General features: G+C 48.2%; 1 protein-coding gene across 2 annotated transcripts in view; it reads left to right on the forward strand.

Moving 5' to 3' along the window:
- Positions 1-450: 450 nt before the first annotated feature.
- Positions 451-12,254, forward strand: part of LOC147019086 (endothelin-converting enzyme 1-like) — an 88,661-nt gene continuing 76,857 nt past the window's right edge. For both annotated transcript variants that reach the window (XM_085899333.1, XM_085899335.1), the window contains exon 1: positions 451-583. In XM_085899333.1, the coding sequence (XP_085755459.1) occupies positions 476-583 (108 nt within the window). In that variant the 5' untranslated portion in view covers positions 451-475. The remainder of the gene's footprint in view (positions 584-12,254) is intronic.

Raw genomic sequence — 12,254 nt, forward strand, 5'->3', positions numbered from 1 at the left:
GAGAGAGAGAGGCAGAGGGAGAGAGAGACGCAGAGAGAGAGAGAGGCAGAGGGAGATAGAGGCAGAGGGAGAGAGAGAGGCAGAGGGAGGCAGAGAGAGGCAGAGAGAGGCAGAGGGAGAGAGAGGCAGAGGGAGAGAGAGAGGCAGAGGGAGAGAGAGAGGCAGAGGGAGAGAGAGAGAGGCAGAGGGAGAGAGAGAGGCAGAGGGAGAGAGAGAGGCAGAGGGAGAGAGAGAGGCAGAGGGAGGGAGAGAGAGAGGCAGAGGGAGAGAGAGAGGCAGAGGGAGGCAGAGGGAGGCAGAGAGAGGCAGAGGGAGAGAGAGAGAGGCAGAGGGAGAGAGAGGCAGAGGGAGAGAGAGGCAGAGAGAGGCAGAGAGAGGCAGACAGAGAGAGAAATGGGGTGGGGCGAGCACACACACAAACACACGACATGTGAAGTCCTTGGCGAAGCGGTTTCCATGCGTTGCTGGACCATCCATGTGCTCGACGCAGGAGTGCAGGTGGCCGTGGGGAGTCCAAGATCGGACGACCCGACACGAGGAGCTGCTCGAACTCACCCCTTCTGACCACATCTCCACGATCTCGGTACCTGTCCACACACGCTCGGCATTTCCGCGAAAAAGGTGTTTATTAAATTAATATCATGTACGTTCAAAACGATTTCTCGTACAATGAAATCATTATTAATAAGGCTACACAATAATTATACGCGCGTATAAAGTTTGGGAGAAATAAGTAAATAACAACAAAGTGAAGTAGATTTTAAAACTTTACTTCCAACGGCACGTGATACTTACCTGTATACACCTGTTGGCCGTTGGGTTGGAGTTTGAAAGTTTCTCCAAAAGTTCGAAAATCGTGTCAATTTCAACATAATAACTTACAATTGTATTTGGATCCAATTATTAGTAACTTGTGGAGTCAGTTGAAGTCGATTTATTGGACCGACTCGAGGTTCGGTACAGTCAGTGGTTATTGGGGCACAAAGTATCAAAACCCGAAACGTTTAATCAAATAATCCCTTCATCCTCACGTTCTCGGCTCCTCAATCATCGCCGTGGCCATCAAAATGCTCTCTGTCTTCAAATCTCTCCTTTCACTTATCTTTAACTTCGTTTTTTTCGGTAAAATAAAATTAAAAAATAATCATATATATATATATATATATATATATATATATATATATATATATAATTAAGAATAAAAAATAAAGAAATAATAATTTAAAAAAATATAAAATAAAAATTAAAGAAAGAAAGAAAGAAAGTCCATTATCAAACGTAAATTATTGTTTTCTTATAATTGGCCACCAATGATTGCATCGATCCTCCTTATGTAGCCTTGAAACAGCGAACTCAATTCACAACAATTGCAACACCCCCCCAAAGCAATTGGCAATAAAGAAGACAAAAAGATCTGCGAATATAAATGGCTAACAGGAAATTATAGCAAGACGCTACAAAAATACTGGCTGCGCGAGACGGCACAGCGCAGGCATTGCTGCGGGAGTCTCTGCTTCTAACAACACCGCCGTGGCTTACTAGCACCGCACAAGAACTGAACTCAAGCTACAAGCTAATTACAACGTGAGCACAGCGACGATGCACGGTCCTGTGACAGCATTACGAAATACACTTGGATAAGCATTGCAGGTCAAGAGATTGAACTTAAAAGCGGAAATTACCGGAAACAAACGTAAGCGTCATAAAGCTCTCTCTGTACATTGAGTAAGGCCGCAGATACAACTGATATGTGTCCTACTGTATTTACGGCGAGGCAAATCAGGCGTCGAAAGGTCATTTGCAAGGTCCACCGGCCCTGCCTCAGTCATGTGCACAATTCGGCAACCCAGCGGTGTGTTCCGTTGGCAAGCAGCTTGCTAACGCTTTCCAAACCAGCTGTTCCGTATCAAGCGCTTTACAAGCCGCTCTGCAAGTGATAACAACAGAGGTGCTTCATTATGGGAGCAAGAAAATGGCCGCCGTAGTCGGATTCAAAACTATACTATGTGACAAATGAGATGTTCAGAGTACAGTATACTCATAATAATGTTTCACCTTTTATTGTTATTTCCACTTTTCATCCTAATTCTTCAAGATCTACAAACATGCAAAACATCGACACACCCTCCCCAAAAATGTACAATGGTAGGGTGCATAGATAAGCTTGGCAAGGAGCTTCTCCTTCTGACTCCTCATTTATTTATCTTTCTTCCCCTCGTCCTCGTCCTCTGTAGCCGCTGCTAACTCCTGTAAATTCGTTTGGGGGAAGTTGTCACGAGAGCATCGAATAAAACCGAAAATTACGGCCCGCACAGCATTTGTTGGAGTCACCTGAGAGCACTGTTTCCATGGAGACCGCCATGTTGTTAAGCGGTGCCCAGCACTCCGTTCCGTTTGAGTGCTTGCTTGAGCGCTTATAATCTAGCAAGCTGCTTAGCAAGCTGCTTGCCAACGGAACACACGCCGGATCACGTTTTTACAAGGTCACAAGAATTAAATCACCATCATGCAAAGGCAGCATATAGTACAGCATCCTGGTGTGAGCACAGGGAGGAGGCCCAGCGCCAGAATGGTTAAAGGGAATCCCCAACGGAGCACTGAGGCCAAACACCAGTCTTGGGGAGATTGAAATCAACTTTAATAACACACACGATACAACGTGCCCGGCTAGGCCAAACCTTCCACGATACAGCACCCCTGCACGGTAACCCCGTACACCACGCTCACACGACGAATTAAACCACGTACTCTAGTTTTTTTCCCCCCTTTTTTAACGAGGTCATGTATCTCCTATCATGCTTGGTGTTATAAATGAAGAAAGTAGGTGACAGTACATGGCTTCAAATAATGAGGCAGAGTACACAAAGTTAAACAAGGATAATGGTCACTTAACGTGGAGGTCACATACATCATGTACCAGTCAGTCAGATATACTGAGACCATCACCGGGTAGACTGCCCTCCGGTCTCGGGGATTATTCTGCCCCATGACAGTTTCTGCAAGCATTGTGACCACAATATGACTCTAAGCATCCAAAATAAAATCCTCGAAGTGTTTGGGCTGGTAACGTACACGGTTGGAGCGTCTTGGTGTCCACACGGTTGGGGACACCGTTGGATGTTCCTCACAGGTGTCGCCGATGGCTTTGGAGTAACCAGGTCTACAGGTGTCAAGCCTCGGGGATGCATCAGAACCTAGAGGTCTACAGGTGTCAAGCCTCGGGGATGCATCAGAACCTAGATCTGATACCTGGCTACTAGGGATTGGGAAGGATTCAGCACTGTCAGCAGGTGAAGACAGCTTATAGGGGATGAATGGGGGGGTCTGGTGGTTTTGTTGCTGGTTGGAGACATACGTCCTCGGTTTGTTGTGCAACACCATATCCCCGATTACGAGGGAGTGGGGGCGTATCCTTCCAGTAGTCTGGGACTTTGTAGCATTCAGACTTTCACCCGATAAGCTGCACTCCTCAATTGGGACCCCACAAATTTACGTATGTTGCACCGGGGTCCATCGGTGGCAGAGACCAGGTAGCGGTTTCTTGCGCATGACTTGTTATGATCAGAGTACAAATAGATCAAATCACCGACTTCCACTGACACATTGGGCTTGACGGACCCCATGGGTGCCTTCGACTTCTCACTATGGGGGTGGTTAATGGAACGAAGATGGTGTTGGGCTTGTATCATTTCTAAGTCTGAGAAAGGGATTTGTTGATTGGTGAACTGATCCCGCTGGCACCACATCTCTTGGGCCGAGAGTCCCCGTGCACGAACTCGTGAGTTCATACTGGCGGTGACCAGTGCGAGGGTTAGTGGAGTTACTGGTCCTCCCATCGGCTCCTGTCGTAGAAGTTGGTCTTCACATTCACGAACTGCCTTCTCGGCGATGGGATTCTTGTTGGGATTTTTAATGCGACCAATCTCGATGCACATCCGGTGATGTTTAAGAAGCTCATCGTGGACCAGACGTGTGAAGCCGGGAGCCGGATTGGTGCGGATGACAGCAAGTGGTCCATCCAATGGCCGGAGCTCTATGCATAAGCGGATCAAGTTGTCGCGGAGAGTGACGTGTTGTTCATTCTCCACAATGCACGATGTCGTGTAGGAAGTGGAACATTCTCGCAATATGAGAACTAGCTGGTGATTGCGCTTGATGATATCTGCTGCGAAGGATACACCAACAGCACCAGGGGGTTCTCCAGTGGACTGCTTGGTAATGGTATGAGGAATGTTGCGCAATGCAGCACACTGGTGACACCTCGAGGTTACCTGATCGATTGCTCTGTCCAAATCAAGAGCATAAAAATAGTGGTGAATCACAGAACTGAGTTGTGACACTCGGGTGATCCAGTTGAATGTGTAATGCTGTTGGTAAGCCATTGACTACCTGACATGGGACAATAATGCACTCACATGCCGAGGACAAGGGCTTGTCCCGACGGACTACAACTAGGCCATCTTTGGAAAGTGACGCAACCTGGAGGTAACGCTTGACATCCTTGATGTTGGTTGTTTTCTTTGATGGGCGGGTGTCCTGACTCAGGTGGGCATGAGTCCACCTTAAGTCTGCGCACTCTGCCTGAACTGCTATCCTGGCAGTTCTGTTGGTGAAGGGCAGTTTGGTTCGGCCAGAAATAATGTCTTGGGCTGACACCTACAGGACTACAGACAGCCTCCTCCTTGCGTCTTATGAATGCACGAATTTGACAGGAGGTGTCGGTACAGTCTGGTGCATTGTGGCTGGCAAAATCAGATGGGGCATTGGCGGATCCTGCGAGGTGTCGTACGGTCGCTTGATAACGGCTGACGGTGGACAGGAATGTGGATAGACGAGGGCTCGCTGAAAACTCTCCACGACAGAGCTTCTCATACGCTTGTACGCACAGCTTGCTATCAGTGAGGATGGATGCATGATGTTTAGATAGGATAATGAAGGGACTGAAGTGTTTTACTGATACAGCAATGGAAAGGGCCTCCACTTCACATGGCAACCAGGTAGGTTGGCGTCCGCGTAACTTTGCGCTAAAAAAAAATCCGCAAGGTGAGGTCTTCCATTGCGCGTGATGTACAGAGTTGATCCAATGCTGTGTTTTTTGACAGAACCATCTGTCACGATCCATAGCTGATCACTTGGACGAGGAAGAGTAATTGTACGAGCTGACGAAAGAGCAGCTTGGGCTCTGTGGAAGGTAGAATGTAACTCATCAGTCCACACAACTCTGTCCAGTGATTGGCATCCAGCCACAACATCATCCAAGGGGGATAAGAGAGCGGAGCAGTTGGGGATAACACGAGCGAGAACCTTATATGCCCTGATAAAGGATCTCATTCCCCTGACCTTCTCAGGAGCCGAACAAGTAGAGAGTGTAGCCACGCGGTGTGGGCTAGCCTGGATAGTACCGCTAGACCAGATCCATCCTAAGATGGTGGTGCTCTTTGGACATACAACTGTCTTCATAGCAGAGAGGCGAAGTCGACATTTATGCAGAACCTGCAACAACATTCTCCAGTTCTGGAGAAGTTCGTCCAATGTGTCACCACCGCAATAGAGGTCGTCAGTGAGTTTGGCAACGGTCTCCTTCTCTAAGAGATCACCAAGGACGCGACACATGAGTTCTTCGAGTGCCGTCTCTGATCCAGGCATACCCATAGCGGATCTGGTATACACACGTATTCCCCGGAAGGGTGTGGCTACACCGCAGTACTTCATGGACTGGCGAGATAATGGGATTTGGTAGAAGGCACTCGCAAGGTCGGTTGTAATTAGATACTTCCACTGAGCAATTTTGTGGAGGATGGAATCTACGTTTGGCATGAGAGGGTTGGGGCTTGCTGTATCGGCCCACATCAGCAAAGGCTGTGACTAAGTGGAACCCGCCACTGGGCTTCTTGATCAAGAATTAAGGATTCAGGTATTCCACAGTAATCCCCATGTCCTCAGGGCAAGCAAAGACTCCAAGTTTTTCTAGTTCATCAAATTTGTGTTGTAGTTCACACATTTTATCTTGCGCACACTGTGGTAGATGGCCTTTGCGTTGTGGAGGCTGAACGGGGCCCATGTTAACAACATCCTCAAAGGGGCCTGCAGCACCATTGTTGCCTTGGAACACTGGGTCAAACACCTCATCATATTCTTCAAGAAGGGCACAAAACTTTGATCGTGTGACAGGAGCGAACATGTTGTCAGGGTCGAGGGTGAGAGTCGAAGAGTGTCCTGAGAGTGAAGTGAGTGTGCGTTTTAATTTGGGGGGGGGGGCTGGTCTCGGTATAGTCATCTGGGTGTTCTTCGGGTATGTGCACAGAGCGGATTTGGCAAAATTGCTCATGTCGTTTGAGAACTCGTGGTTCGTTAGTTAACTTGGGGAACCAAACCTTCCCGCCGATGCTACGGATGACACTCGGTGGGGGCCAGTACTTAATGGGTCGCAGCGACCTCGCACTGGGGGCATCCATGCGAGGTTCGAGTGCGAACGCTGAGTCGATACTCGACATGTCACATGGCAGGACCATTTCGATGAACTCACCGGGCCAAGAGGAGTTGTGTGGGGTGGGGCACGTACGACATGAGCTCGGCGTACTGCATGGCGATTAAGGCTCCCTTCCTGAGAACCATAAACGTATGTGGTGCCGTCACCCAGGATAACTTGATGCTTCGCAGGGCGGATTGAGATGTCATTAGACTCCATGAAAGGTGTTCCTGCTCGTACTTCTACGTCAAGATTTTCGACAACCAGGCCCTCAAACTGAAATTCCCTTCCGTCGCGAGTCAGTGTCAGTGTGGTCTCACCAACCACTTGAAGAGGGGAAGACCCATCAGCCTGACGAGCGGACTGTGCACTCTTCTGAATCTTGGCTCCAAACCTCCTTACAGTTGTCTCACGAATCAGGTTACCCGTGGCCCCACTGTCGATGGTAACTCGGGTTGTGTGGTGGCCGTGGAAGGTGTCTAGATATGGAGACTGGCGAGTCTGGACACGCGAGATAGTGGACGGTTCTGTATAGTCTATGTTATTAACTTCCTTGTCCATATGGGCATATGTTATGTCTCCAGACTCGTCGTCTGACTCTTCAGTTATGTCAGCCACATGGCGTGCTCTGGCGATGTACCGATGATCTCGTTCGGGGAGGAAAGGACACTCACTGAGGAAATGACTGAAATCAGTGCGGCGTACTTGTTTGTAGAGAGGACAGGACTTTGTAAGATTGTTTGAACGAGTCCCCGAAAAGACTTGACGAGGTTTTGACGATGATGCCGGGCGGGGGACCTGTGGTCGAGACGTTGAAGTGCACAAGGACGTTGTATCTTCAGCAGCATGGAGCTCATCTAATAGTGAGTCAAGCGCCTGGGATATCTCTGGTTTGATGGAGGCTAAAGTGCGGGACCTGAGTTCAGGTCCATAGCGTTGTTTGACGAGTCCGGGGAGTCCACTGTGGACAAGGCGAAGCCATGTGAGCACAATAAAGTTCTCCAACGAGGGAGATAATTCCTCATCTTCCGTGATCGCCTGGTTATGGTGGAAGATGCTGCCCTCTTGTCGAAGGAAGTTATCCTCCACAAACGCCATCAGGCGTTGGTATAAGTCTTCATGGCGCTCTTCGGGGTTATGGCGTATCGCTGCAAAGTCAATGAAGTGTGCGCCTGTCGACTGGAATCCAAAATGTTGGCGAATCAATTGCCATATGTTGACTACAGAGGTGTAGTTTCGGACTATGGTGTTGCAGGATATCAGAGGGCAGTAGTTTGCAATCTGACCCAGCATAAGTTCCAGTACGGTGACTTTCTGTTGGGCAGTGTGACGCTGCACAATGGGGACATCCTCACCATCATCCACAAGTCCACGAAGAGGGAACGCTCTGCTCTTATTCTCCCAGGTGACGCCCTCAGTGAGGAAGGGAGCAAAGTTGGGATCGAGTGATAAAATATAAAGAAAATTGTCTCCAATTTTCAAATGAGTTCATCGTTTCACTATTGCTAAGTGACCACTGCTTTGGTGCACAGTGTGTGGTGGCCATTTTGATGACGGACACGTTGTACAGACGATGTTTATGACACAGCTACAGAGTGAGCTGGTTGGCCGCTCACCTTATTGTGAGGTGCGATTGGGGTTCGAAGATGGCTCTCGTAACAGTGACGTTCTCCCGATCGCTGTTTCCGGGGTGAAGAGTGCGTGGAAACGTATCCCGACGCTGCCACCACGCCACAATGGTTAAAGGGAATCCCCAACGGAGCAGCGAGGCCAAACATCAGTCTTGGTGAGGTTGAAATCAACTTTAATAACACACACGATACAACGTGCCCGGCGAAGCCAAACCTTCCTCGATACAGCACCCCTGCAACGGTAACCCCGTGCACCACGCTCGCACGACGGATTAAACCACGTACTCTACTGGCACAGAGAAAGCTTCGAATAGACCGCAATATGAGTTTTATTGAATAGTATTTTAGTAATGCAGGTAATTTTTCGCCGGTTCTTATTGGGTTGCAGAATATCTCAAATGCAATTCACTTCTTCTAATATGTGCCTCATTTTGGTTTTTAATTGTTCGGACGCTTCTCGATGCGAGAGGAGTTGGAGCACTCTCTGCTGATTGAAATGTAACTTTCGTTTTCTTATCTATACCATGACAATGATATTGTTACGGTTCTCGGAAATGTATGCATACAACAGAGAGTTGTCTCGAGTCAGTTATTCCATTAATATACGTGTAGATAGATCCCTTCCTTGTGTCGCGGGAAGACACGGGGGTGCGTTGCGATGGGCTATAGTTCAGTTATTAGATCATTATTCCCCTTTTATTTTATTCCCTCCTTTTACTTAGTGAGGTGAAATCGTCTCGCTTGCTACCCTCGTTTCGCTGGCCACAGCGTACCACTCCAGCAACTCGTTTTCAGAGGCAAAATCCCGACGTTCACTATAGAAGCCGCATCGGCATCCACCTTCCCAAACCCAGACACGCATGGCGTGGGCGGGCCAAACTAGCGTCTGGCCAAAACCCCGTCCAGATAGGCGGACCACATGAAGGCCCGGTCCAATCGGGATGCTCAGATCAGATGATGTCGTCGGTTTCGCCATGGCTCCTCCCCGAGCTCCGTGATCTATAAAGTACGGAGCAATCCTCAGAGTTGGGGTGAAGTTGGGGTGGATGGAAAGGAAGAAGTCGGTCGAAGTGTGGGAAGGTTGTTGTTGTTGTGGTAGTCCGTTGGAAGGAGAAGTGTGAAAGGGAATTGAAGGAGTTGTTGCGAAGGTTTTCCGGCTGCTTGGCTCTGCTTACGTCTCACCTCGACGACCAGCCTACTGGTCCCCACCGACACGACCTCGACCAAACCTCTTGTCTGGTCCTGCTACTGCTCAACTCTCACCATTTTGGACTCCGCTCTCCTCCACTCAAGCTCCTGCTGCAGACACGATTACCACACGTGCGGCTGTGGACCGAACTGCAGAGCTTTTGTCGGGTGCCGTACCACGGAGCATCCCTTCCCCCGAAATGCTCAGGTACCAAAAACTGTGACCTGAACTCCCTCCCTCCCTGTCTGCAAAAGTCCTTTGCCTTACATTGGGTTTATTATGTCTGAGTGTGTTGGCGCCTGTCCGTTAGATAAGCCTGTACAAGATCTTCATTGTTGTGATTGTTATTGCTTTTATTAATCTTGCGTCAAGTCTGCACTCTGTCTGCTTTTGTAAGTTGCTTGTATAATTGTCGCATCCCACACCTCTCTCATCTTTCCCTGCATTACATCCCCAATAAACCTTTTGTTGTGCCACATGCTTTTCCTCGCTTATTGTAAATAAATAATAATTGTAGAAATGTTACCAGCTCGCCTTTGTCTTTTCCTCCATTGGTCCAGCATGGTTCGGATCTAAGTTTAGCCGGCTCTTTATTCCCAACAATCCGTTCCTTCTAGCCGGTACGTCCTTGGCAGTGCCGCTCGGCTGCATCCGATCCGGAAAGGTAATCTGTAGTTGGGAGAGTGATCCGGTTCGGACAAGGAGTACCGAGGGCGTGGTTCCCCGGTGGTTAAACTGCGTGGTTAATTAGGTAACCCGATTCTAGGCAGGAGGACCCTAGGTCACGCGGTTGAGTTATTGGCGTCCACGGTCGGTTAAGCGACCCACCGCATCACGGAATTATCCGTGAGCGATGGCCTACAATTCCGGGAAGTCTGTTCGGAATCGACGTAGCTTTCCCCCACCGAGTGGTCTCCTCACCCGACCCCGCCAGCCCGCAACAGCCATTATTTCAAATGGACTCATTTAATTATTACTTTATTATTACATTATTAGCTCACCTGGACTTTAGTCAGGTGACGTAATGCGATTGAGCAGTGTCCGTAGGTGAGTGAGTGAGTGAGTTAATCAGTCTGTCAATGAGTGAGTGAGTCAGTCCGTAAACACTTCAGTCATTATCACTTGAACCAAACACACGATTTTGATGAAACTTGGCCACAAGCTTCATATCTGATGTCTAGCGAAGGTGTATTGACCGCTTCAAAATCTGCGCTCATTCAGGGGGTCGACGGGGTGTTTTTGACCCCCTCAAAATAGGTATTTGCTTTCTTCTCCAAAACTACACACAATTTCGATGAAACTTGACCACAACCTTCATCACCTATCTTGTACAAAAGTGTATTGACTGCATAAAAATGTGCGCTCATTAAGGGGTCTATGGGGGGAAGCGGTTTGAACCCCCCCCAAAATAGGTACTTGCTGTCGCCTCCGAAACTACACAAACAATTTCGATGAAACTTGACCACAACATTCATCACCAGTGATGTACCAAAGTGTATGGACCACATCAAAATCTGCACTCATTAAAGGAGTCCACATGGGGGGGGGGGGTTGACCCCCCAAAATAGGTATTTGCTCTCTTTTCTGAAACTACACTCACTATTTTGATGAAACTTGACCACAACATTCTTCCTCCATGATGTACCAAATTTTATCGACCGCATCAAAATCTGCACTCATTAATGGGGTCTACGGGGCAGGGTTTGACCCCCCCCCCTCACGCCCAAATAGGTATTTTCTCTCTTCTCCAAAACTACACACACAATTTTGATGCAACGTGACCACAACATTCATCACCCATGATGTACCAAAGTTTATTCACGGCATAAAAAAATTCATGGTCGAAGGGGGTCTGCAGGGGGGGGGGAGGTGGGGGGTTCAGTGACTGTTGCTCCTGATCCAGGTAAGCTTCAGAGCAGGCGGTCCTATTTTTATTACTTATATTTGAGTTCTAATTGTTTAAGGACAAATTTCATTCATGTTCTTAATTCTATTTTTTTTTTTAAATTGGGGGTTGGGGAGAGGGAGCATGGTCTCAGGTTGCCAGGATAGTGTTCAGGGTACTGGCTAGACATAGAGGTATGTGCATTTACCTTCGAGCTGTCTAGCCTGGGTTTGAACCTCGAACTTGAGATTTGTATCGGCTGAAGTGGCTATCGAGATTCTGGACTTGGCATGATGAACATCTGGCCCGTGGGCCAGATGTGGCCCGTGATGTGTTTAAGTCTGGGCCGTGTGATGATATTTAGATTTTTTATGTATGGGGCTGGCAGGATGGCCTGGAGGTATGCACACTGGCATCTAAGCCGTCTATACCCTGGGTTTGAATCCCAGCCCAGTTATAAACTGTCATCCCAGTGTTTCACAGGCAGGGTGATCCATCAATCTGTGTGCTGCCCCTCGGATGGACGTTAAACCTGGCATTAGTTGGTGGACGTTAAAGATCCCACGGTGCCCTTTACAAGAGTTGGTGAGCTATCGCCGGCACCACGAACAAATTACAAATTCCTGCTCTAACTACTGCTGGGAAAGCAATGGCAAACCACCCAGCATAACCATTGTCAGGAACTTGCTTCGGCAGCACTGACGCTATGTTACAGGGCATGGTACATCAGAATTAGAATTTTGTGTCACTATTATCACTTCATTCAAAAACAACTTAAGATCAGCAGCAAGTGTCCCTCCAACATGGACACTCAGAATCAGGATGTTTAGTTACATTACAATCATTTTTATATGTCCAGTAAAAAGTCAGAATGATAAGTTACATTACTTATCTGCACATACGAGTATGTTGTTTAAGTTACTAACACATCACTCGCCACACATCCGGTACGCAGTCGATTTAACAATGGCCGTTACGGCCCACTGATGAAGAAAGGTTCCCCCCCACTTGTTCTACTGCAGACCAACTTATGCAACGGTGATCAATCAAACAGCAGTGGAACAAGTATTAGAACCAAAA

The sequence above is a fragment of the Eptatretus burgeri genome, chromosome 10 (genome assembly GCF_056783735.1).
Source record: "Eptatretus burgeri isolate ZD-2024b chromosome 10, Ebu_testis_v1, whole genome shotgun sequence".
In the NCBI taxonomy this organism is placed as follows: domain Eukaryota; kingdom Metazoa; phylum Chordata; class Myxini; order Myxiniformes; family Myxinidae; genus Eptatretus; species Eptatretus burgeri.